The 26,960-nt window shown below is 36.3% G+C and overlaps 1 protein-coding gene and 1 non-coding gene across 7 annotated transcripts in view; one reads left to right on the top strand and one right to left on the bottom strand.

Moving 5' to 3' along the window:
- The window catches only part of DMXL1 (Dmx like 1), a 130,297-nt gene that overhangs the window by 76,465 nt on the left and 26,872 nt on the right, over window positions 1–26,960 (top strand). For 3 of the 6 annotated variants that reach the window (XR_014147278.1, XM_081827202.1, XM_081827201.1), the window contains exons 29-34: window positions 4,157–4,335; window positions 9,617–9,747; window positions 12,192–12,277; window positions 13,423–13,624; window positions 14,633–14,750; window positions 18,685–18,747. Coding sequence is in view for 5 of the 6 variants with exons in the window: in XM_081827202.1 (XP_081683328.1) it covers window positions 4,157–4,335; window positions 9,617–9,747; window positions 12,192–12,277; window positions 13,423–13,624; window positions 14,633–14,750; window positions 18,685–18,747 (779 nt within the window). In the remaining variant the exon portion in view is untranslated. Of the gene's footprint in view, window positions 1–4,156; window positions 4,336–9,616; window positions 9,748–12,191; window positions 12,278–13,422; window positions 13,625–14,632; window positions 14,751–18,244; window positions 18,538–18,684; window positions 18,748–26,960 lie in introns of those variants that run through there. The other 3 variants (XM_081827204.1, XM_081827203.1, XM_081827205.1) reach the window with 2 other exon arrangements.
- LOC115937126 (U4 spliceosomal RNA) lies at window positions 19,280–19,422 on the bottom strand. Its single transcript, XR_004072444.1, has one exon. It is a non-coding gene; the product is annotated as a U4 spliceosomal RNA (small nuclear RNA).

Raw genomic sequence — 26,960 nt, 5'->3', positions numbered from 1 at the left:
TTGTGGCATATGATAGAGTTTTCTTTGTACAGCTGAGTAATATTTCACTGTATGTATGTACTCCGTTCTCACTTTTAATAAGTCTGTTGAGCTGGAGATGAAATCTTACAGGCACACACATGGTCTTCACGGTGATGGAAAAATAGTGTTATCTCCAGATTTTTTATTATATAACCCTATCCACAAAACATGCATGAGCAAATCCTCAGTATGTATGTATGTGTTTATTTGTAAATACATGTACTCTTGCTGATCCAGATATTAAACATTGACAGATTTTCTTCTTCCCCTTACCACTTCCCTCCCCTTTCTGCTTCCCTTCTCCCACCTCCCTTTCTTTTTCCTTCCTCTATTGTCTTCTCTTTCTCTCTCTTCTCCTCCACTCCACCTCTCCTCTCTTCTTTTCCTTCTCCCCTTCTTACCCTGTTTCTCTTTTCTTCCTTCTCCCCACTTCTCCTTATTAAAAAATCTAAGTAGTAGTTGTAATATTTTCTTTCCATATTCCAGTGAATCACTCTGAACACCAACTATCTTGGAAACTACTTGCTCTGTGATTTGGAGACAAATCACTCCTTTCTACTAAGATAGTCATCATTTCATTTTTATAGGTACTTATGAAGCAGGTACAAGGTACCACTGCGCCCTACCAATCCTTGAGAGTCCATCTTTCTAAAATTGGAAAATTTCACCTGTCAGACATTTTTTTTGCATTAATTTTATTCTTTGAGGATTAAGAAGTACCTTAAATTTATTACTCCTTGAATCTGTTTGGGTCTTTTCCTTTTAAGAATCTTTGAAGTTTACTTGTAAAGTCATGTTTTACATATAATTTTGAGAATTTTTTCTATATAATTTGTGTTGGCCTATATTTGTACTTCTCAAACTTTTTGCCTCAAGTGGATGCTAGAGGAGAGTGAGTATATGTACCTCTTAGGAGATCTCTTATGCTGAATTATCTTGCCAAAAGCAATAAATAGATTCGGGATCTATTTTATCTTGAACTTACATGACTTTTATCTTCTCCATATCTTTGTTTCTTTCCAATAAAATATTTTAAATCATCATTTAAATTACTTTCATCATCCCACCCCCTAAATTTTGGAGCTAAACTTGAAGGTCCAGGACAATGTCCCCCCTGAAGTTTCATGTACTCTGTGACACACTCATGAATAGTCTTGTGATAAGTGTGCCTTAGATTGAGATGCAGAGAATGAGATCATTCTGCTGGTTACTTTGAGGTCACTTTTTAAAAGAAAAAACATTTAAGTCTAGGTTTAGAATATTAATTTTGTTTGATTTAAAATGATAAACTTGGGGCACCTGTGTGGCTCAGTCAGTTAAGCTCCTGCCTTCAGCTTAGGTCATGATCTCGGGATCCTGGGATCAAGTCCTGTGTTGGGCTCCCCGCTCAGTGGGGAACAGCTTCTCCCTCTCCCCCTGTCCCGCCTCCCCGCTCATGCTCACTCGTGCTTTCTCTCAAATAAATAAATTCTTTTTAAAAAATAAAATAAAATTACAAACTCAAAAAGTGTTAACTTGTTTTGATTAAAATCAAAACAATATATGTGCATGGTAATAAATCCAGTAGTCCAGAAGAATTTATGATAAAAAGCAACATTGTCTTTCTTACTCCTCTGTACCTCCTCTGCCCATTCTTTAGATGTAGCCTCTTAACCATTTCTCCATTTCTGTTTTGAGTTCTTTAGGAAGTCACATCCATAGTTCCAGGAAGTCACTGCAGAATGTACTAGGAGTGAGGATAGAAGTTCTTAAAATGGAGGGGAAAGTCCACTATCTTGACTTTAAAAGCACTTCTTAAAAGTACTTTCTATGAATCCAAAGCAGCTAAGAAATTTAAGAAATTTATGTTAGTGAGTGATTCTGTCTTTTCTTATCCGTGGGTATGTTGGTTTTTCTTTACCCACTTTCTAGCTTCTCTATGTTCCTTATAATTTCTAAGCTCCATATCCAAGTTCCTTTTCAATTCTCCCTAATACTGTTTTTTCCTTCTATTACTAGTAAAGTAGCCATTTACCCCCTTAGTAATGCAACACTAGAGTCAGTTTTTATCCAAAGAGTGACAGAGGTTCTTGATATTTGATTATTAGCATTTTCAAAAATCAGCAGTTGAGCCCTCAGCCACTGTGCAGTCTCTATTGGTCCTTCATGGCTATGCTAACCTGCTGTGATTTAAACATAAAATTGTCTTAAGTCTTGCTGTAATTTATGGGAAAAGAAGAAGCATCTACGCTAATGAGAAGCTACAGGTTATTTCTTGTTTGCTGGGAGGCATCACTCAGGTCCTTTTATTTATAGCATTTCAAGTAATAGAACATTCAGTATTGTGAAACTGTTTGCCATTTTTTTCTTTGCTCATCAAAAGTATTTTAATAACTAGTTTTATATTTTTGGTATTGAGTCTGTAATTTTAAACATTTACCCCAGTGTGGTAACTTTTCTTATTTTCATGTCGGTGTCTGGGTTCATTGACTGTACTTGTAAAATTTTCTCTTTTTAAAAAAATCTTCTTAGGTTTTGGTTTAAAAACTCTGATTTTTTATCATATAGCTGTCTTGGCAAAAATGTATTCATTCAGTGTTTGTAAGTTTTATTTTTCCAGAGATCCTTTAAGCTCCTATGTTCATATGCCTTCTAATCTAAAAACAAAAAAAGCAAAATAGTAATGTTAAAGTCAAATGATTAATTTATTTTAAATCACAGCATTAATTTTTGAAAGGTAAAAAGTACCTTTATATTCTAAATTTTTAACTTGATCAGAATTTGATAGAATCACTGTTTAAGTTATAGAATGAATATGAATGTATGCAACATATTTTAGAAACATGATTGTTGACTATCAGTTGCTTTTAAAAACAGGAAAAAAAATTGGGGTACCTGAGTGACTCAGTTAGTTAAGCATCTGACTCTTGGTTTTGGCTCAGGTCATGTTTTCAGGGTCTTGAGATCAGCCCCATGTCAGGCTCCCGCTCAGTGTGGAGTCTGCTTCTTCCTCTCCCTCTGCCCCTCCTCCCACTTGTGCGTGTGCTCTCAAATAAATAAATAAATCTTTAAAAAAGGCAGAAATTTAACACATTTAATCTGAAAGTTCCTTTTAAAATCATTTGGGAGTTTGTGTAATAATCATACCATGTCTAAGCAATCTTTTAGAATTTTATCCATTTTAATTTCCTTTTTTTCTGAAATCACTAAATCACTCTGTTAAACTCAGCTTGGCTGTAGCTTGATATAATGCATGAGCATGCTGTTTATGCAAGCTGAGTAGCTTCAAACAATAAAACAAAATTATATTACAGGACACATATTTGCATTCCTTTGAAAGGTAAGTCAGTTCTCACTGGAACCATTGAAAGAGAATATTGGTGTGCCTTATTGTGGAGTTGTTTGCTTGTCAATTAGACATAGGCTTCTGTTTGGGACAGCCTTGGTTCTGTACTGGTGACTTGCATCTTGTGACTTAATATTTGTTATTTATATATTTGTGTAACTTGTTTTCCTTTCCTGAGGCCCTTAATACTCTAAAGTAAAATACTAAGGGAATACTAACCATTAAGTGTTTTAAAAGTTAAAACAACAAAGATTGCATTTTCTCTCTCTTTATTGTTCCACTGACCAGAAAATTCCATGTGCAAGCCATTTCCAGAAGTCTGAGTCAGTTTAATTCAGTTGTTACGTATTTGAATTTTTTATTTATTTTCAGTGAAAACATTCAGTTTTGTATGTAGATAAAAGGCCAAGGGATTACTAAAGAACCTCATAAGTGAGTTGTTGCCTTCAATTAACATTGACATCCCATGATACTCTTTGTTTTCCATGGTATTCTTCAAAGTAAAGGGATGTAGATAATTTGCTGTCATGATTTTAGCTCAATTGTGGACTCATTTATAGGCAGATATTATATCCTGTTACCCACATAACATTCAGAGAATGAGGGATAAGTTGAGATAAAAGTAAAGATTGCGTTTTACAGTGATTTTTGTCTCACTTCTACTTATTTTTTTTAACCTTACTATAGTAGTAATGATCTCAGTTTTGTGTTTGTGCTTATTGGTAACCTTAAATCTTATGTAAAGATAGATGAAATTAGTACAATGGAAATAGTACTTATTTTAATAATAGTTTATTTTGTTTTCATTAGTTTCTTCGCTTGTGGAAGAAGGAGAGAAACAGAACAAACGTTTTAGGCCATCAAAAATTCCTTGCAGAGATTCTGCCCCACCGACCTCTTCTTCATCAGTAGTCAGCCAGGAGTCACTGACAGTCCAAGAGAAGTTCATCCCACCAGAGCTCAGTATCTGGGACTATTTCATAGCCAAGGTAATAAAAGTGCCACCTAGAACAACACTTTGAATAGTGTTGCAATGAAATGGAAATGAAAATGTTTAAAATAAGTGGATTGTTGCTGCTTCCAAGTATTTTCCCACTCTGGTTTAGAAAGATTTCATTTTGTCAGGCTGCATAACAAAGCAAAACAAAAAAAACTCAAAAATATTTGGCCATTGGGGCGCCTGGGTGGCTCAGTCGTTAAGCGTCTGCCTTCAGCTCAGGTCATGATCCCAGGGTCCTGGGATCGAGCCCCGCATCGGGCTCCCTGCTCAGCGGGAAGCCTGCTTCTCTCTCTCCCACTCCCCCTGCTTGTGTTCCCTCTCTCACTGTGTCTCTCTTTGTCAAATAAATAAATAAAAATCTTAAAAAATATATATATATATTTGGCCATTTCCATCCGGTTTTTAAGGCAGCCCTTTGATAAGTTATGATTTCTATATTTTAAACAAAATACAGTTCTTAGATAAAAAGATAAATTGGTCAACACTGTAGTGCTAAGGTACTTGATGGTAATTAAGGAATCCAGACTACTAGCAGTCACAGGGCCATTGCTGCTTTCGCTCCTTTTCTGTACTGCAGATGGTCCTACGTGGTTCTCATATACACACGTTATAGTTACTGCCGTTTAGTGAAGTAACGAGTCCCTCAACAACATGGCTCAGAGTTTCCACAGTCTATTAACTGTGAGGTATTACCTCAAGTATGAACTTCCCTGCTGGCTCTTCCGTCCACATGTCACTGTGGAAATAGCAGATGCACCTCATGTGCAGTGATCAATCACAACAGTTCTTTCAGAGTCTATTGGCGATTGATCAATTAGGACCCGTTACTCAGTTCGTATACAGACAGCAGAGTGTCAAACTCAAGTGACATTTTACAAAATTGGGTAATGGGAAGAGGGAATTGTCTCACAAAAGTGGAAGTGCTACCAAACAATGACAAGTGGTAGCACTGTGAGTGACATTCAGATCGAATGTAAGCAGTGTGTCGGCTAATAGAATTTAAATAAAAAATTAAGATGCTTTCTACAGAAAATAATCAAATGTAAACAGAGTTTATGGAAAAATAGCTCACATTGGGGCTAACTGACATTGCTGTCAGATTCTGGATGTGCAACCAGAGGACTTAGTGAGGGCTAACTTGTCAACAGAGGTGAGGAAAGTGTAACACAGGGATAAGGATTTTGTAGAGATAGTGAAATTGGCAAAAAAAAACCCACTTCACATTAAAGGAACTCTGGCTAATATTTCACAGCATTGAAAGTGTGAAGAATAAAATGTTGGAAGTTGATACAAATTTAGAAACAAGTATGATGGTTTGCCAAGGATTAGAAAAGATGCTTCCTTTGTATCCTAAATTACAGAGTTAGAAGAAGGCAAGCGCTATTCCAAGTACTCTTGATAAATTTTTTACATAGAAATAAAACACTTGATCAGGTACCTGGGTGGCTCAGTCGGTTAAGTGTCTACCTTCGGCTCAGGTCATGATCTCAGGGTCCTGGGATCGAGCTCCGCATCGGGCTCCCTGCTCAGTGGGGAGTCTGCTTCTCCCTCTGCCTTTCCCTCTGCCTCTCACTTGTTCTGTCTCTCTCTCAAATAAATAAATAAAATCTTTAAAAAAAAAAAAAGAAATAAAACACTTAAATTCTCAATATTTCTAATATTTTAATTATAGTGTGCTAAATAAATATGATTTTTACTATTTTTTCATTTCCCTATACATTTATTGCCAACCATAAGAGTTTTAATGTTTTGAAAAATATTTTTCTTAGTCTCAGAATATTTGTAGTTTTTCCTTTGTTTATTAAGATTGCTTCACAATGGTTTCAGCTTGCTTGGTCGTTTTCATGTTCCTATGCTACTATGCAAAGCAAAAATGGCCTGTATGTGTCTTCTGCTTCTCCTGTGATCAGCCACGTCCCTCACATTCTCAACTTCTGCATGTTCTTTTTATTTTCTTCTGTTTGATAGCTAACTATTTTCTGCTGACAACAATCCTTTAGACGTGTAATGCAGTAGCTTAATTTTTTTTGTATTTTTCTTAGGGTAAAGACAGGTATTTGTCTCTCCTTGTTCTTCATTGCCTTTTGCAGAGCTATTCATTTATTCAACAAATGTTTATTGAGCCCCTTACTGATATGGGAATATCTTTATGTCATCTTCATTTTGGAAACACAGTTTTAAATGATAGAGGATCCATGATGAGGAAGGCTTCTTTAGCTCTCTTGTTCCTGGATCTTGTTAAATTTCTGGCTGGTCTGCCCTTGTCCCAATTCATATCACAGCCTCAGGCTAGTTGAGAGGTTAGCTTTTTCTAGTTGGTACTGAGATCTCTGTTGCTTTTGATGGTGCCACTGAGCCTGGAATTTTTTTTTTTTTTTTAAAGATTTTATTTATTTTTTAGAGAGCGAGCGAGAGAGAAACAGCATGAGAGGGGAGAGGGTCAGAGAGAGAAGCAGGCTCCCCGCTGAGCCGGTAGCCCAATGCGGGACTCAATCCCAGGACCCTGGGATCATGACCTGAGCCGAAGGCAGACGCTTAACCATCTGAGCCACCCAGGCGCCCCGAGCCTGGAATTTTTATTCAAGTAGCCACCTCTGGCCGCGCAGCAGAGTTCTTCCTGCTCACAGACTGCCCAAGTGGCGGGGTAGGGTAGCAGCGGCCCCACCAAAATGCCAGGTTCTCACGGTTTCTCCAGAGATTCCAGTCAATTTTTCTTGAATAAATGCTTCTCTGTGTGTTGTATGCATTGATCAATTTCCAGTATCTTTAAATGGGTCTTTTTTACAACTTTGTGCAGTTTTACTGTTGCTTTCTGGTGAGAGGACTTAGGAGCTTCTCGCTCAGCAATTTTAGAAGTTCTCCCATTCCTGCTATGTGTCTTTACTGGGCTTCCCTACACTGAAGATTTGTAACTTCAGATTTCCCATATCACCTCTTCCATCTTTGCTCTTAACTATAAGGTATTAAAACTCTTACCATCCTGGCATGAAGCTTTAACTACATTTGTTCCCATCGTATTCATTCCTCCTGTTAATAAGGACGAAGAGTCCTTCCTATCAGAGACTTCAGTTCTGTTCTGAATCCCAGCTGTGCTTTTCTTCTCTACTTTTGACTCTCAGTTGACTGCTTCCCATCAGGACAGAAGTGTGCTCTGCTGTCTCTCATTCCAAAGCCTGCTTTGATCCCAAAACTTTTTCCAGCTATTACTCTATTTCTCTGCTTCCTGTTATCATTCAGCTTTTTAAAACTATACACACATTTTTTTTCCCTGTTATCTTAGGTCCCTTTCATAGTTACCCACTGTGTGACTTCTGACACAGCTACCCCACTGAAGCTGCTGTTGAGATTCAGGGGGCATCCAAAGGGGCATCACATATAACTGAAACTTCTTTATCATCATCTCATTTGAACTCTTAGCAATATTCAATGCATGCGACCATTTCCTCCTTGAGAATACTTTTTTGTCTTGTTCTCTTAATGCCATTCTCCTCTAGTTTTTTTTTCCCCAATCTTACTATTTCTCTTTCATAGTCTTTTTTCTTTATTCTTCCTTTTCCACTTGACCTGTGAATCTTGATCTTTTTCAAGATAGGGGTTTTTGATATTTATTTTGTCCAATACCTCCCTTTTATAAGCAAAGTTCTCTTGTACTAGTAAATGTCATCTTCATCCTAATAGTTTCTTAAGCCAGAAACCAAAAATAGTTTTTTTCCTCTCTGTCCCTTGCTCTTCATACTTTTCAGCGTATCTGTCAGTGCTTCCCCAAAATATACTGTCAGTATGTTATTTCTCTCCATCTTCATCACTAACACATAAACCCATGTTGTTGGAAACCTATCTCTGTGCTCTGCAGCCAAAATATAACACGAAGACAGAATGTGGGGATAAAGAAGAACAATAGTTTTATTGCTTTGCTAGGCAAAGGAGGCTGTAGCTGGCCAGTGCTTTCGAAATTTCAGACGCGCCTGAGGTAAAAGGTTGCGGGAGTTTTAGAGGAAAATAAAGTATCTGGGCGCTTTAGATAGGAATCTGGTATGAGCTACCAGCTCTTCATCATGTCTTCAAGGTGATGTCTGACTAGCGCCGGCCATCTGAGTCTCTTGACTGAGTATACTTTGAGGTCAGCGAGATGTCCACATTGATACTGAGCTCCCGGAACAAAGGATTCTACAGAAAAACAAGTCAAGGGTGAGGGGGCTTCAAGAATGAGGAAGAGAAAAATCCGTTCCATTTAAAGTCAAGCCTTGCTGAAGCATGAGTGTGTCCATCTGAATTTCCATCCATCTTTATGTTTCTGTAGCAGTTTCATCCAGACTGTCAACTCTTGCCTTACTTATTTACTCAAGTCTCCATTTCTAGTCTTGCCATTTGAGTTTTTCTCTCACAAGAGAGTGGGCATAGTCATACTCTTAAGATGTAAATCTCAATACCTGTCCTCCACTTAAAACTCACTAGTGGCATTCCATTACCCTCTTTACTGTGACCTACAAAGACCCTACCACACCTGTCTCCTGCCATTGTCTTCAGTGTTCATCCCAACACTTACCCTCCTGCGATAGTGGGCTTCAGCCAAACCACTTACTTTCCACACCACACTCTTTCCCATATTAACGCCTTCCTATCTACGATTTCCACTGCCTAAAATGCTTTTCTTCCCTCTTGTTTTGTGGCTTACTTCTTGTCCTTTCAGTCTCACTTAAGTGCCGCTTTACGAGGCCTTTCACAATCCGCTTATGTCAGTTCTTGTTAATGCTCTCAATCCCATCTGTCCTCTTTTCTGTATGGCCCAACTACAGTTTGTATTTAGTTTTCTGTTATTTGCCTGTTTTTTTTCCACGAAAATGTAAGCTCTCTGAGTGCAGTGACTGTGTTTATGTCTTAAAAATCCTTATAACGGGCGCCACCCAGATGGCTAAGCATCTGACTCTTGAGTTCAGGTCTTGATCTCAAGCTTGTCAGTTCAAGCCCCAAGTTGGGCTCCAGACTGGGTGTGGAGCCTACTTAAAAGAAAAAAATTCTTATGGCAAGTATACTTTTTGACACATTGATACTTGATAGATTTTTTGTTGAATGGCTGCATTAATAAGAGAATTATGTAAAGTGAGGTTGAAGGCATAGAATGTCAAAAAAGAAGAAGCCAAATACTGGTTACTTTACTTTTTTTACATTAAAGTATCTGAAAATGGGATAAATTGCTAATATTAGACTCTGTAATTGAATGTTTTAAATCAGAGAGTTGAATGATAAATTCTGTAACTTTTTTATTTTAGCCTTTTCTACCCCCTTCCCAAAGTAGAGCAGAATATGATTCAGAGGAGAGTCTGGAAAGTGATGACGATGATGATGATGTTTTAGCCTCAGATTTCCATCTCCAAGAACATTCTAATTCAAATTCCTATAGGTATGGAATATTTAATTTTAAGCTTCTTTTTAAAAATTCATCGTGGCTTGGGGCGCCTGGGTGGCTCAGTCGGTTAAGCATCTGCCTTCGGCTCAGATCATGATCTCAGGGTCCTGGGATCGAGCCCCGCATCAGGCTCCCTGCTCAGTGGGGAGTCTGCTTCTCCCTCTCCCTCTGCCTGCCACTCTCTCTGCTTGTGCTCTCTCTCTCTCTGTCAAATAAATAAATAAAATCTTTAAAAAAAAAAATTCATCTTGGCTTATATACATAATATTTTTGAAAATAACACATGAAATTGGTAGCTTGTTGAGTTATAGCACACATTATAACTCAGATTTCTTTAGATGAAATTGTTAAATTCCTTTCTTTAAGAATAATTACACAGTAGTTTTTTATTATCCGTGAATCGGTCCTCACAAATGCTGTCTACTTTTCCTTGCCTTTGCTCCCTGAGATAAACAAACTCCACTGTTTTAGCCTAGAAAACATAATATCTTTTCAGTATAATACTAATACTCTAAGATCAGTATAATACTAATACTCTAAGTCAATGATTACTGTCTTAAAAATGGCTTCCACATATTATAAAAATCATAAATATTCAAAATGTTCACCCTCAGCTCCAGTGCTGCTTTATCCTTATATGTATGAGTAACAGGATATTATCTTGTCCCTTTTGATACGTTGTATATCTCTGAAAGGTATATATATTTTATCAAAACATTGTATGTTAATGATGTGATAGAAAAATAGAAATTTTCCACAAGAAATAAGTAGTATATTGGCGAAAATGAAATAAAAATACTCCTTTATTGAACGGAAAAAATATTTGGAGATTTTTACTTATTGGTATATTGTTGGTTTTTTCCTGTTGACCCAATTATATATAAATTATTTACATGTCTCAAAAGTCATTCAAACTCTGTAAGTTAATAACAGCAAAAACCAAACAACCCAATTAATAAAGCAGGCAAATGACTTGAATAGATATTTTTCCAAAGAAAATATACAGATGGCCAATAAGTACAAGAAAAGATGCTCTCATTAATCATTAGGGAAATGCAGTTTGAAACCACAATGAGAGATCACTTCACGCCCCTTAGAATGACTACTATCCAAAAACCGGAAAATAACAGTGTTGGCAAGAATGTGGAGAAATTGGAACCCTTGTGCTCTATTGGTGGGAATGTGAAATGGTGCAGCCACTGTGGAAAACATTATGGTAGTTAGGAAATTAAAAATAGAATTACCATATGATCCAGCAATTTCACTTCTGAGTATATACCCAAAAGAATTAAAAGCAGGTCTTGAAGAGGTATTTGTACAAACCTTGCTTGCTTCAGCAGCGCATATGCTAAAAAAAGTGGGATTGGTATTTGTAGAAACCATATTCATAACAGCATAATAGCCAAGGGATAAAAGCACTAGGTGTCTGTTGACAGATGAATGCATAAACAAAATGGGGCATATTCATGTGATGGAATAGTATTCAACCTAAAAAAGGATGGAAATTCTGACACATGTTACAAAGTGGATGAACCTTGAGGACATTATGCTAAGTGAAATAACCAGTCCCAAATAGACAAATACCATGGCAGTGGTGAATAATTCCACATATGAGATGTGTAGAGTAATCAAGTTCATAGAGACAGAAGGTACAATGGTGGTTGCCAGGGGCTAGGAGAAGGGGGAAATGGGGAATTATTGCTTAATGGGGATAGTTCCAGTTTTGCAAGATGAAAAGAGTTCTAGAAATAGATGGTGGTGATGCCACTGAACTGTACACTTAAAAATAGTTAAGATGGTAAACTCTATATATACAATTTAAAGTAATAAAAAGCCAGTACTCTAAGAAATAAATGTGTTTCACTTTAAAAGAGAAGTTGAAATTTCTTTTTTTAATAAAACTATATAAAAATGTGAAATTGGAAGTCTCACATTTCTGTCTTCCACCCATTTCTTCTCTACACCCTCTACATCTACCCATTTTTATTAGTTTCTGTTTTACCCTTCTGTTTGCAAAAATAAGTGTGTTTGTAGGTGTGCAAAATCTTTTTTCTCTGCTTTCTTACATGGAAGGTAGCAGGTGCATAGTATATATAATGTTCTATAATTTGATTATTTATTAATACATGCTGGAGTTCACTTCATACTAACACTTCAAGATTCTTCTACATTCTTTTTTTATGGCTTCCTTAATATCCTGTGATTCCAAACCACAGTGTTTCAGCCAGTACTCTCCTGGCAGATAATTGGTTGTTTCTGCTCTTTTGCTCTTATAGGTAAAGCTGACATGAGTAACTGCATGTATATATTGTTTTGTTTTTCTGGAAGTATATCTGCAGAGTAGATTCTTGATAGTGAAATTGTTGGATTCAAGAGTGGTGTACTCTTCTAAAACCCTAAGTAAATTTTTAACAGATCTACTGTTGTTTTATTTTTAGTTGGTCATTGATGCGCTTGGCAATGGTGCAGTTAGTGCTCAACAATTTGAAGACGTTCTATCCCTTTGCAGGTCATGATCTTGCAGGTAATGAATATCTTAACATGACCTAATATTCCCGTTGTTTAGCATTTTATTTTTTCAAATAGTCGAGAAAAACTTTAGTAACTTCCTGTTGTAGAAGATAGGTTTCTTTTAACCAGACCAGCTGTCTATAAATGTGTCTGTCATACTGTTGGGTGCCATTAGGAGGACAGTGTCCAAGAAAGCAGGGGATCTGGACCTTACGTGATTGATTGTATTTGAGACTTTATTTATACCTCTAGGGGAGGTGTTGGGGGATTTAATAGCAGTAGACACATAGAAAACTAAGCAAATGTAAAAACTTAGTGATTATTAACTCCAGAGGAAGAAAAGATTGTACAGAAAGAAAGGGGTGTGATAGTATGCCACATGGTCCAGCTGTGATCTGTATTTATAAATATAAATAACAAGGTAAACACAGAAACACCAATTTAGCCAAAAATTATTATGTGACTATGTTGGAATGATGGAGAGAGTAGTTTATTCTCATATTCTGTAACATAGTAATAAATGAGTACATCATTTCTAAAATTGAAAAATCCAGAAGTCACAGTATAGGCATATTATTTAGATTTTTGGAGGTGAATAGCAAAAATAGCTAAAAGTTGAAAGTGGAGTGAGGAATCAGGAGAATAAAAGTATACAGAACTAGAAAGTGCTGAGTTTCATGTTAAGTGTTATTTAACTTTTTTTTTAACTTTTGTGTATTTTCATTTTCTAAACAAATTTTAGTTACATACCATATAGAAATTGGGCTGATGCAAAGATTTAAAGCAATTATTTTTCCTCTCAACATATTTTCATAATATCCAGGTATATTTTTTCATGTGAAATTAAAGCCAAAAGCAGTAATTGATATAGCATTACTTTATATCATAAGTCATAAATATTATTCCAAGTTGTAATAGTAAAACTGTGATGTAATTTCAACTCAGATTACTCTTTTTTTCTATTGTTCTGGGCCACCTAATTATGTTGAAATAGAGATTTATTACATCTTTTTTTTTTTTTTTTAATCCTCTGGAGGTCTCTCCCCACTCTCTTGCACATCTCCTCTGCCAAAGTGTCTATCTCAGTCATTCTTACAATCGACTGTAGCATTTTACTGAAGAAGACAAAAGTGGGTCATTTTTATTTTCTCTTTTCAGAGCTTCCAGTTAGCTCACCACTTTGTCATGCAGTTCTAAAAACTCTTCAGTGTTGGGAGCAAGTTCTTCTCCGACGACTCGAAATCCATGGTGGGCCACCTCAAAACTATATTGCAAGTCATACCTCTGAAGAGAGTTTGTCTGCAGGTCCTGCAATTCTCCGCCATAAAGCTTTGCTGGAACCTACAAACACTCCTTTCAAGTAGGTTGTCCTGTGGATCCTGTTTTTAAGTCAGAGTTTTACTAAATCAGTATGTTATTAATTAGTACTTAAAAAAAAAAAATTTAAGGCCTTCTGTGTTTCCTTCGTGGTTTTTGCCTCATATCTGTGTCTTTGTTTGATATATATTGTAGGCTTAGCAAACATTTCCTGCAAAGGTCCAGATAGTAAATATATTAGGCTTTGTGGACCCTATAATCCTTGTTGCTGCTAGTAAACTGCCATTGTAGAGTGAAAGCAACTATAGACAATAAGTAAACAAATGGACATGGCTGTGATCCAATAAACTTTATTTTCAAAAATGAAAGGCAGGCTGAATTTGACCTGTGGGCCATAGTTTACTTCCACCCACTCTGGAACAGTGCCGTTCAAAATACTTAGTTAGCAAGCTGTTTTATCATCCATGAGGAGATGAAGCATTTGCACCAAAAGGTAAATCGACGCAGTGCTTGCTTCATCAATAAAGTTTTGCTGCAAAATGTTAACTGAATTAATAAACAGTGTGCTTAGTGGTTTAGTGACATAGTTGATTTACATTATTTCACAAGTTCTTTAGTGAGCATCAGTAACAGAGTTCATGGAAGGCAGACCCTTTGAGTAGCTCTGCTTCTAGATCTCTCCTAGGAGAGATCTATTTTTCATAGATACTATGTTCCTAGGGGTTGCAAACTGCAGCCCTGACGCCACATCCACCCATCCTCCTGCAGTGTAAATAAAGTTTTATTGGATCACAGCCATACCCTTTCATTTTAATATTTCCTCTGGGTGCTTTCCTATCAGTGACTGAGTTGAGTGGTTGAAAGGCAGCCCACAAAGCCTAAAATATTTACTATCTGGTTTTTTAAGAAAAAATTTGCAGACTGCTGCCCTCAGTGATATGGTCTGATTCCGGTTAATTTATTATTATAAACATTCATAGAGCACCAAGGAAATGTGGCCGAGTTAATCAGAAATCTTCAAAGTGTATAATTAAATATCCTGTCTCTGTAGATCCAAACACCATCTGGCACTGTCTGTGAAGAGACTTTGGCAGTACTTGGTGAAGCAGGAAGAAATTCAGGAAACCTTTATCAGAAATATATTCACAAAGAAAAGATGTCTTAATGAGGTCTGTATAAGTTAAAACCTTTTTACTCTATTATTACTGAAGTCTTTTGTATTATGTAACCATAAAAAAGTTGCATTTTACAGACTTTTAAAAAACTCACTTTTATATCATAAACATTTATTATGCAGTTAGTAGATAGAAAAAGGGACTGACAAGGAGAGACGGTTAGTATTTTCCTAAATCAAGTTTTAAAGTAACTAATTCAGATGTATTTAGAACTTATTTTTCCCCAAAAAAAGATATTGTTTGAGTGAAGATTCTACATCTTGTTTGCTGTGTTTTGAGTTGTCATGATTGCCTATCTAGGAGGCAAAGTAGAAATTTCCCATGATTTTCATATGATAGTTAAAAGAAGTTTATCTTAGAAGTTTAATTGAAACTAGGTTGGTAAACTGAGAAAATTTCAAATATGTACATTTTATTCTTTTGATTATGCTTTTTTTTTTTTTTAAAGATTTTATTTATTTATTTGACAGAAACATAGAGAGAGAGAGGGAACACAAGCAGGGGGAGTGCGAGAGGGAGAAGCAGGCTTCCCGCAGAGCAGGGAGCCCGATGCGGGGCTTGATCCCAGCACTCTGGGATCACGACCTGAGCCGAAGGCAGACGCTTAACGCCTGAGCCACCCAGGTGCCCCTTGATTATGCTTCTTAATGAAATTTTGTAAACACAATTTATAAGTGTACTCTAGTTGATTATACTTTGATACTATCATTATAATGATTATTTTTCTCATTTAGTTCAGTACTATAAAAACTTCCATTTTGATGATAATGGGGAACTTGCACCTGAATGTAAATTAACATATTACGTCTTTTTTTGTCACAGTACTGCTTTTAAAAAGTATCGGGTAAACTCAGTAGTGGACTTAGTGATGGTACTAATTCCTTATGTCCTCATGGACTGACTAGTAACAAAGAGTTTCAAGACCGGCAGCTGGTCTGTGGATCACATTTTGAGAAGCATTGAACTAGGCTTCAAGCAAACTTTGCATGGTTTTTGAATGGGAGGGAAAACAAGAAGGTATTTCACTTGGAGAAATAAGGAAATAGAATGGCTTCTTTTCCCTAATTTCATTCTTTTTTTAAAAAAAACTTTTGAGTACAGTTGACATACAACGTTACATTAGTTTCACTTGTACAACCTAGTGACTCAACAAGTTTATGTATCAGAATGGCTTCTTAATCGACAAGTTAGCAAAAAGCAAGATGGCATATAACCTTAAGAAAAGGAAAAATTACATAGATCTCATTGCCTCTCGGTTTAAACACTGTTTTATAAGAGACAACTGTGTGCACTGTTATTTAGTTTTTGCCAGATTATATATTTGAATTAGCCAAGCCAGGAAACAGACATAATTTTTGTCTAACTTAGAAAACTTCTGACTTATGTACCTTAGTATAACATTGAAAACTAAGCCAACAATAGTTAAAATAGATAGAATATAAATGAAGTATTTTTATTTTACCTTATGTAAGATATATTTTAAATATTGAGTGTATGAATTACCATTAAACAGTTCAAGAAAATGTTGGGATAAATAAAATTAAAAATGTACTGGATCAGAAACTAATTAATTAGGGTATATTTACTGGTAAGGTAATGTTTCTTATTTTATTTTAAATATGTCTTTGCCTAAAATAATGTATAACAAGTTAAAGTATTCTTAACAATAATTTATAAAACTCTGCTGCATTATTCTGTATGAAAAGTATGTTTACTCTGTTCGTTATTTCTTTGTTTTTCTGATGTAGCTTATAATACGAATATGAAAGTTGGCATGATAATTTCAAGTACAAAATCATTTATTTATTTATTTATTTTTAAAGATTTTATTTATTTATTTGACAGAGAGGGACACAGCGAGAGAGGGAACACAAGCAGGGGGAGTGTGAGAGGGAGAAGTAGGCTTCCCGCAGAGCAGGGAGCCCAATGTGGGCCTTGATCCCAGGACCCCGGGATCATGACCTGAGCCGAAGGTGGACGCTTAACCAACTGAGCCACCCAGGCGCCCCCAAAATCATTTTTTAAAAAACAAGGTCATATTTGATTAATATAGGTGTAAAAATGAAAACATTTCTCTACTGCTGTTGTAGTCATTGTATTTGGGAAATTAAATAGTTCTCAAACAAAACAAAAAGCTGTTTTACCACTAGATTGTCTAACTGAATCGGAATAGTATCACTAAGGTAAGAGAGTAGCATGAGCAAGCCAGAAAGCATAAGGAAGGATAGCAGGTAAATGATTATAAGTCACCTTTTTAATTCCTTTGCTATTTTATTTTTAGTTTTCTTAGGAGTTATGATACCTTAAGAAAATTTTGAAGTTATTTTTGCGTTGTTATTTTAATCAACGCATGCTTATGGACGTTGGACTAAAAGCTTTATAATTATCAGTAAGCTGAATATTTTATCTGAATTTTATCTGCAAAATGAGTATAATATCCCTTAATCTGCAATGTTTTGACCAGTAGATCTAACTTACTTAAAACCTGACATGATTAATGGTAATTACTAGAAATTAATTTTTACCACTTTATTCTTTTTTTAAAATTTATTTTTGTTTTTTATTGTTTTATTCTTGGTAAAGATTTTATTTATTTATTTGACAGAGAGAGAGACACAGCTAGGGAGGGAACACAAGCAGGGGGAGTGGGAGAGGAGAAGCAGGCTTCCCGCTGAGCATGGAGCCCGATGCGGGGCTCGATCCCAGGACCATGGGATCATGACCTGAGCCGAAGGCAGATGCTTAGCGACTGAGCCACCCAGGCGCCCCTTGATGGTGATGTTCTTAAAAATAGATATTTTGATAAAGGGAATATGAAAATGAAAAATTTATATGGTGAATCAGAGATTGGATGGAATTAAATAGAACAGTAACTTCATAGAATTAGTATAATATTATTTAATCTTTACTGGACAGTTGACTAGCTTATTTTTGGTATTAACAAAATTACCTTCCATCTCTTTTTTTATTAAAATGGTGATTGTATTTAAGTAGCTTGAGTCCAAGTCACTGTGACTTTCCAGGTGTTTAGGAAGTAGTTACCGGACAGGCCCTGTGTTTTGGATGGGAGGATTCTGAGACTGCTGCTGCTTCTTACTCCTTATGCGTTTGAAAATGAAATTTTCTCCATCTGATGTTAAAATTTAAAATCCTCATGTATCCTCAGATCTTTTCTTTTTATATACTGCACTTTTAACATAGAAGGTCTTTCCAGCTTATATTTATTTTGAAATTAAGTACAGATAGCTGCAAAAAGACTGTATCTGAATGGTTTCCAACCAGAAAAAAATACTTGACAGCTATCATCTTTGTCCCCTACTTAATATTTCTGTTTTATTTTCTGTGAACTAAAGGTCTTGAAACACTTCTTTAACAAATGCTAATATCCCCTTTTAAGAAGGATGTGTGCCTTCAAGCAGTTTATTGACTATTTCTGGCTAAATAAAGAGAAAGAATGAGAAACCTAGAATTCTAAATTTTCTCATCAGGAGGTTTTCTTGAGGAGTGAGATACCATGATGGAGACAAGGCATAGTAGTTTGTATGAAGAAGAACAATTTGACTTTTACTTTCAGGTGAGAGTACTGTGGCACCAATAGCTCTGAAACTTGTAATATTAAGAACTGTCGGCTCAATTTTGCTTTAATGTCAGCATTTCAAAATAAGTTGGTTAAAATTTCTTGGAGGTGAAATAAAATTTACGGTGGTGGTTAATGAGTTCTGAGGGATTAAGGTTTCTCCAGCCTCTCACCATGCACCCCACACATGCTCCTTTTAAGATGTATGGTATTTAAAAAATAATAACTCAGTTCAGTGTTATTTTCTAGTAAATTCGGTTAAAAATATAATTTAAAAAAAATATCCCCAGTATTTTGCATGTTATATCTCGTCTTTACTCTTTGTCATGTGGTTATTCTTTCTTGATGAAGTCATTAGAGGACAACTGTGAAACCATCAAAAATTCTATGATGGAGGAGCCAAACATCAATAAGGTACAAAATATCATTCAACTGAAATTAGAAATTGCATTCTTTAACAAGAAAAACAGATTGTTTGTGTTTTAGTTTTGAACTGGACTTTGTTTCCAAAGCAATTAAATTATTGTTCCCTCAAATTGCTTGGTTTCAACAACTTAAATATGCAATCATAAAAATGGTTTATGTTTTGTTAATAAGAGAATGCAGTTTTAAAGGGAGTTGAATGTAACCTGTTTTGGCTACAGATTTTTCTGAGTAAATACAACTGAAGTTCTTAATAAAATGTAATTACAGTAGCCCTTATAGAATTATAGTGGTATTGTTCTATTTTTGCAAGTGTTACTTTTGAAGTTAACATTTTCTCCTGTGATGTTAATTCCTTAAAATATATCAAATGCTGTTATGTAACATTGTACTTATGTTACATAACATGTACATAATATGTGCATGTTACAACATGTACACCTGTACAAGTACATGTTATGTAATTATTTTTCTGGTAGGAATAGCATATAGCAAATTGCCTTGTGTGTAGCAATTTCTCATAACACTTGAGATGCAGAGCAAAAATTGTAGGGATTTGTATAATCATGAAATACCTCCTAAATGTTCTATGATCATATATTCAATTAGCAATAATCGCGCCTCAGATAAACCTCATTGGCTACGATACTGCCACTGCGCAAAGCTATGATCATATATTCAAATATGATTTTTATTAAGTTGATATTTAACTCATCTGTTTCTTACTCTGATTTTAAGTCCCTCTCAACAAAGTAATTTTTAGGGGAAAAATTTCTCGGAAGATATTTTTTTAAGGCTACTAATTCCCACTGTTAATTCTTTCTCAAAGAAAATCTTTTGGTAAAAATAGGAAAAATAATTCTGTACAATTAATAAAAGAGAGTGATTAGCTGTCACGTGTGTATTATCACTCAAACTTTGGCAAAATACATTTATGCAGTTCACACTTTGGAAGTGTCTACTGGCCTTTGGGAATTTTGAAAGAATATAGTTGAAACTTTTTATCAGTTAACAGTAAGTCCTTGCCTAAGTTAATTACGAGTCTGTACATTATCATGAATTCTCATCCAAAGATTTTTCTTTTTTTATAAGATGTTAATAATCAGAATGTGGTATTTCTGTAGTAATCACAGTACTTTAAAAGATAGTCATTCTGTTTGGTGAGTTAACATCATAACTATTTTTGGCCAGAATTTTCCAAGTGTCTGCTACAATTTGTTTTAAACAGGTTTATTAGGTATACCTGAGTTAAAACAACTGCACATATTTATTTAAATATAGTTTGACTGATCTTGGCATATGTATACACTGGTTAAGCCATCACCACACTTGAGAAAATGAATATACATATATATATAATACATATATATAATCTCCCTCTTCCTCCTTTCCTCCCACCTCTGCCCTCTTGCTCTACAGGCAGCTATCAGTCTACTTCCTCGTGTTATAGATTAGTTTGCATTTTCTAGTATTTTATGTAAATGGAATCATATAATATGTCCATTTTTTTTCCTCTAGCATAATTATTTTGAGATTCCTCCATATTGGGTATTTCAGTAGTTCATTGCTTTTTATCGCTGAGGTGTATTCATTGTATCACTGTACCGTAATTTGTTTATTTTTGTACCTGTTGGTGAACACTTGAGCTCTTCCCATTTCAGAACTATTTCAAATAAGAATGCTCAGAATAGTCATACACAAGTCTCTTTGTATGGGTATGGCTTTCATTTGTCTTGTGCAAATGCTTAGGAGTGGAAGGGCCAGATTACATTGTAGGTGTGTGGTTAACTTTTTAAGAAACTGCTCAAGTATTTTCCAAGGTGGTGGTACCATTTTACACCCCCAGCAGCAATGCATGAAATCTCAGTTGCTTTACCTTCTCACCAATAACTGGCATGTTCAACCTTTTTATTTTAGCCATTCTGGTAGGTGTGTAGTGGTTTTAATTTGCATTGAGCATCTTCTCATGTGCTTGTTTATCATTCGTATAACTTTTTGATTGAAGTCTTCAAATGTGTCTTTCTTTGGGTTGTTTTCTTAATAGAGTTTTAACAGTTCTTTATAAGTTAAGTCAGCTGATTGGCTATTGGCTGTTCTCCTACTCTATTGCATGTCTTTTTATTTACTTTACAATTTGTTTTAAACTGAGTTGTTTTTTTAACGACTTTTTTAATTTATTTGACAGACAGAGACACAGCAAGAGAGGGAACACAAGCAGGGGGAGTGGGAGAGGGAGAAACAGGCTTCCCGCTGAGCAGGGATCCCGATGTGGGGCTTGATTCCCATGACCTTGAGCCGAAGGTAGACGCTTAACGTCTGAGCCACCAGACGCCCTAAACGGAGAAGTTTTTAATGGACACATTGGACCTCATCAAAATTTGTTCTGTGTATGGACATCCTTTTTGGTGTCATATCTAAGAAATCTTTCCCTAACTTGAAAGTCACAAAGATTTTCTCCTGCTTTGCTCTCATTTTAATTTTACAATTGGTGAAGATTACTTCCATCACTGCAACTTTCCAGTGAAAAAGAAATCTGGGGCGCCTGGGTGGCTCAGTCGCTAAGCGTCTGCCTTTGGCTCAGGTCATGATCCCAGGGTCCTGGGATCGAGCCCCGCATCGGGCTCCCTGCTCGCCAGGAAGCCTGCTTCTCCTTCTGCCACTCCCCTGCTTGTGTTCCTGTTCTCGCTGTCTCTCTCTCTGTCAAATAAATAAATAAAATCCTTAAAAAAGAAAAAGAAATCTAAAGCTCTGCCCTACAAAGAAATCACAACACAAAGGCATTGTTTAAATCCTACAAAAAAAATTTTGGAGTCATTTTTTTATATGGCACAAAGTAAGGATTGCAGTTATTTTTTTTAATCTGTGTATCAGTTATTCACCACTCTTTTCTGAAAAGATTATCTTTTCCTCCACTAAATTGCCTTTTCCTCCTTTTAAAAAACGAATTGACATATATGTGTCATGGATTCTGTTTTGGACCATTGATTTATTTATCTTTATACTAATCTCCCACTGTCTTACTGCACTGACTAGAATTTCCAGTCCAATATTGAATAGAAGTGGTAAAAGCAGACATTTTTATTTTGTTCCTGTTCATTAAGTATGCTGTTATCTATAGGGTTGTTTTAGATATCCTTTATAAGGTTGAGGAAGATTTTCTGTTCCTAGCTTGTTGAGAATTTTTAATCAGTAATAGATGTTGGATTTTGTCACGTGTTTTTGTTTTTTGTTTTTTGGGTTTTTTTTTTTTTTTTGCTACTATTGAGATGTTCATATGGTTCTTATTTTAGTCTGTTAATACAGCTAAATAATTTGGTTGATGAGTTAGTTTATGTTTAACTAACCTTTCATTCTCTGATTAAGCTTGATTTGTTAGTGATGTGTTTATCTTTTTTATGTATTGGTAGATCTGTTAAAAATTTTGTTAAGAGTTTTTGCATTTATGTTAATGAGGAATATTGGTTAATGGTTTTCTTAATGTTTTGGGGTTCTTTTTTGGTTTCAAACTGAAGCTGGACTCAGAAGATGAGTTGGGAAATATTCTCTTTAATTTTCTAGAAAAATTTGTGTAGAATTAGTATTATTTCTTAAGTGTTTGGTGGAATTCATGAGAGAAATCATCTGGGCTTTTTTATCTACAGATTCAGTTTCTTCAACAGATATAGGGCAAGTCAGGGTATTTATTTCTTCTTGAGTGAACATTAGTAGTCCATGTCTTTAAATAAATTTATCTGTCTGGGGCACCTGGGTGGCTCAGTTGGTTAAGTGTCCAACTCTTGATTTCGGCTCAGGTCATGATCTCAGGGTCCTGAGATCAAGCCCTGCATCAGCCTCTGCGCTGGGCATAGATCCTGCTTGGGATTCTCTCTCCCTCTGCCCCTCCCCGCTCTGTCCCTCTCTAAAATAAATAATAAGTAAAATTTAAAAAACAAATTTATCTGCTTCAAGTGTCAGATTTATAGGTGTAAAGTTATTCATAGTATTCCCCTATTTTTTTAATACACAGTGAAATCTCTGGGGATGTCACCTTTCATTTTTCTGCAGTTTTGAAAACAATTACTTCTTGAATATTTTTATTTCCTAATATTTTGAGTATTGGTGTCCTTTTATGTTCACTTGCAAGCTTCCCATTTCCTTGCAATATGCCTTTGATACTCTTTAGATCTCCTTTTACTTTGTTTTGTTTTATTATATCATTAGAGTAGTGCTGAAGTAATCCAGATGCTCACCTTCACGTTGTAGAAGGTGATAGTAACTGAAAATCACCAATGAGACCTGGAGTCTCAGGTCAGCTTTTCTGTAGATCTGTTGTGGGACCTTGAGCTCTTTACACCCTTGAAGGCTTCTTTACTAATGTATAAAATTAGGGTTGATAGTTTTAAACATGCTGACTGCTCTGATTTAAACAGTAGTGAAGTCCTGGATTTAGTCTGTTGTGGTCCTCTCTTCCTCAGTTCTTCAAGTAAGCTCTGTGGAACCTGAACATTGTTTAGATCAGTTCCTGTATAAAATTTCTCTTTTTTTAAATGGTGGTAAAATATACAAATAAACTTTACCATTGTAATTGTTCCAAGCGTACAGTTGTGTGGCATTAAGTTCCTTTATATTGTTGTGTAGCCATCACCACCATCAATCTCCAGAGCTTTTTCATCTTCCCAAACTGAACCCTGTCCCCATTAGACAGTAGCTCTCCATTTTCTCCCCCTCACCTAACCTAGCCCGCCACCCACCATCCTGCTGTCTGTCTCTGTGAATTTTATTACCCTGGGTATCTGTATAAGTGGAATCATACAGTACCTGTCATTTTGTGACTGGCTTCTTTCACTTAGCGTACCATCTTGTATGTATGTAGTATGTGGTGTGTATCAGAATCTCCTTTGTTTTTAAGCTTAAACGGTATTCCATTGTGTATACGTCACACATTCTGTGTAGCCATTCCTCTGTCAGTGAACATTTAGGTTGTTTCCATCTTTTGCCTGTTGTGAACAGTGCTGCTGTGAACATTGATGTACACATAACTGTTTAAGTCTCTGCTTTCAGTTCTTTTGGATATACACCCAATCTATGGTAATTCTGTGTCTACTTTTTGATCTGCATAATCTCTTAAAATCTCTTTTAGCACTAATATTTGTATTCTTTTTTCCTCACATATCCAGCACAATCAAATTTTAAAGCATGGCCTGAAACCTTACATTAAGGTTTATATTAAACTTATATTAACCTTTACATTAAGACCATATTCGCTGTGGGGTTTTTTTTTACTATGATTTTATGTGGTATTGCCTTTAGCAAATTAAATTATATTCCTGGTACATGCAAGTCCTCTTTTTTTAGCTGACCACATCGTGTTTCCACTTCCTTCCTGGCCTACCTTAGATTTCATGATCCGTCATTATGATCAGTCCTTTACAAAAACCCTCAACCCTTTTGTGCTCTTCTCTCTCTGTTGTATTTGCCTTGAAAATTCCCAAACCTGTACATGCAGCTTTCTGTCTATTCTGTGCCATTGTAACCGAACCAACATGAGTTCCCTCCTCGGTGAGTCACAAATTCCAGGTTGAACTGTCACACAGAGAAAACTTTATTTGTAGCACATAAAGAGATCACAGGGAAAGGCTTCCAAAGCTTTGCATCCCCGAGCAAGGGTGAATGGGTTCCTTTTATTTAGGATTAGGATGCATATTTAGATGGAGAATCCTGGTCCTCCTGTGCAGAGGCAGCGAAGGTCACGCATATGCCTTAAGGAAACATGCCTATACACATGCTGTATGTTATGCAGTTAAGGCATGTCCTCCTCCTTGGGCGGAGGTCTAGTACCAAATGAGGTAAAGATAGTCATCCTCATTCTAGAGGTCACTCTCTGGTCCATCTGTGCAAGTAGAAGTCGGAAGTTGAGATCACACTGGTCTGGGTGGCCTGGGCCAGCTGGAGGTCTTGTCAGGGCAGGTGCTGTTGCTGGAAGGGTGGTTTTGCTTTCTCTTTGCTTGACTTAAGAGATAAGCTGGAAAGAAGAGCTCAAGGAAAAATTGGGACAGAGGTCGGGGAGAACAAGCAAGTGGGCCGTAAAGGTCAGGTCTGGGGGTCTAGTTGGTGACATATTCACCCGAATAGCTGAACATGGATGAAGAAAAAGCACAAACCATGGGGGCTTGCCTTGAAATTTATAGCCACAAATCCCAAATTAAACTACCTGACCATCAAAATAAATGACTCTGTAGTAAATTTGTTTTCTTGTTCTCTTTTCCATTCTCCCCACTTCTGCCCTCTTTCCTCAAACTTTCAATATTCCTTTGCTATTTCCCACTGGTGTCCTTGTTTTGCCAGCAAAGTAAGTGTAGGGGATTTAGACTAATCTTCTTACCACCAAATCTAACTTCTGCTCTATATGCAGATATTTTGTTCTGCCTTTTCTAATACTAGATAGGCTGTCACTTTTTGTCCAAGACCAGATCTTCCATTTGTACATTGATCCTCTCTCCGTTTTATCTACCCAAGGACTTTGCTTCAGTAGTTATCTTCCCTCCCTCTTCCATGAGAAATATTTATCTTTCCCTTCAATTATTCGCAGCATAAGCAAATATATTTTATTGTCTTACTTTCAAATGAAAACCAAAAAACCTACCTTTGAATCTTTCTACTCCCCTATTTCTGTAATCCCCTATCTAGGAAAATTCATTTATAGAATTGCCTATAAAATCATCAGAGAAGACTTAAAGAGTAATGTTGCAGACACCCTGTGGAGGAACCACCCAGTTAAAGAAATAAAACATTATCAATTCAGTTGAATGCCCCTGTGAATCTTCCCCAATGGACTTCCCTCCCTATTCACCGATGTCACATGCCTCTCTGATTTAGTTAAGTGTTATCTCCAGCCCACTCCACTGAGATTTTACTAGTCAAAGTCACTCACCCTTGACTTCCAGGTTGCTAAATTCAGTATTCAGTTCTGTCTTTCTTTACTTCAGTTGTTCAGTACCCTTTGATACTGTTCAGCCACCTTCCTGAAACTTGCTTTACTTGGTTTCTGTAACATCATATTTGATAATTAAGTATTCATAGTTGGAGAATGTTTCCTCTTCTGTCAATTTATTCTGTCAGCATTTCTTTCCCCAAACTACTTCTATCTTGAATTGGCTTATCTTTTTCCTCTCTTAGAAACGTTGGGTGTCTCAGGACTTAGTTCTCTAACCTTTTCTCTTCCTTGTCTTTACTTTCTCTTTGGGCTCTCTGATGGTTTAAATATCACCCATAGCTAGCTCTTAAATGGTAACTCTTAAATCAATTCTTTCTGGCCCATTCATTTCCTGAACTCTGGACTTGCCTTATTAATCTAATAGCTATCTCACCCTGAATGTCTAAACAGAATTTTCTTTCTTCTCCTAGTCTTAATCCAAATCCCCACTTTTTCTTCACTTTTGTCTCATTAAATGGTACCTTCACTCAGCCGCTTACCATGATGGTCTGAAATCTAGGAGCTATCCTTGCTTTTTCTCTTTTGCTCCTACTGTAATTTCAGTCCATTAGCAAAATTTATCCTAATCCCAACCACTCATTACTACCACCATTGCTACTACCCTAATCAAATCCCCCTTTACCTCTCACCCCAGCTGCTGAAGTAGCCTCTTAACTGATCTGGCAGCCATTCTCACACCCTGTATACTTTGCCTCACAACACGCAGGATTATCTAAACCCTTGCAGCGGCTTCCTAGCTTTAAAATAAAATCTGAACTCTTTATTAAGGCTTTTAAGGCCCTCTGCACACTGAATCCTGCCTGGTCTCCAAGCTCATTTCCTACCACTTGCCATTCATCTCAAAATTAAATATGCATAAGCTTTTGAGATGCTAAACACCATGCTTTCCCCCTCCCTCCAGCTGATTCTTTTTTTTTTTTTTAAAGATTTTATTTATTTATTTGAGAGAGAGAGAATGAGAGACAGAGAGCATGAGAGGGAGGAGGGTCAGAGGGAGAAGCAGACTCCCTGCTGAGCAGGGAGCCCGATGCAGGACTCGATCCTGGGACTCCAGGATCATGACCTGAGCCGAAGGCAGTCGCTTAACCAACTGAGCCACCCAGGCGCCCCCTCCAGGTGATTCTTATGCAGGTGATCTTTGGGCCACAGTATTAAGAACTAATGTTTTTTTAAATCTAGGTAATGAGAGGACAGGAATGTATTTTCACATTGAAGAAGCTTTTTTTTTTTT

The sequence above is a fragment of the Leptonychotes weddellii genome, chromosome 7 (assembly GCF_054177405.1).
Source record: "Leptonychotes weddellii isolate Sample4059 chromosome 7, ASM5417740v2, whole genome shotgun sequence".
In the NCBI taxonomy this organism is placed as follows: Eukaryota; Metazoa; Chordata; class Mammalia; order Carnivora; family Phocidae; genus Leptonychotes; species Leptonychotes weddellii.
Note: the sequence above shows the minus strand (reverse complement) of the source record. Positions and strands in the feature narration are given on the sequence as shown.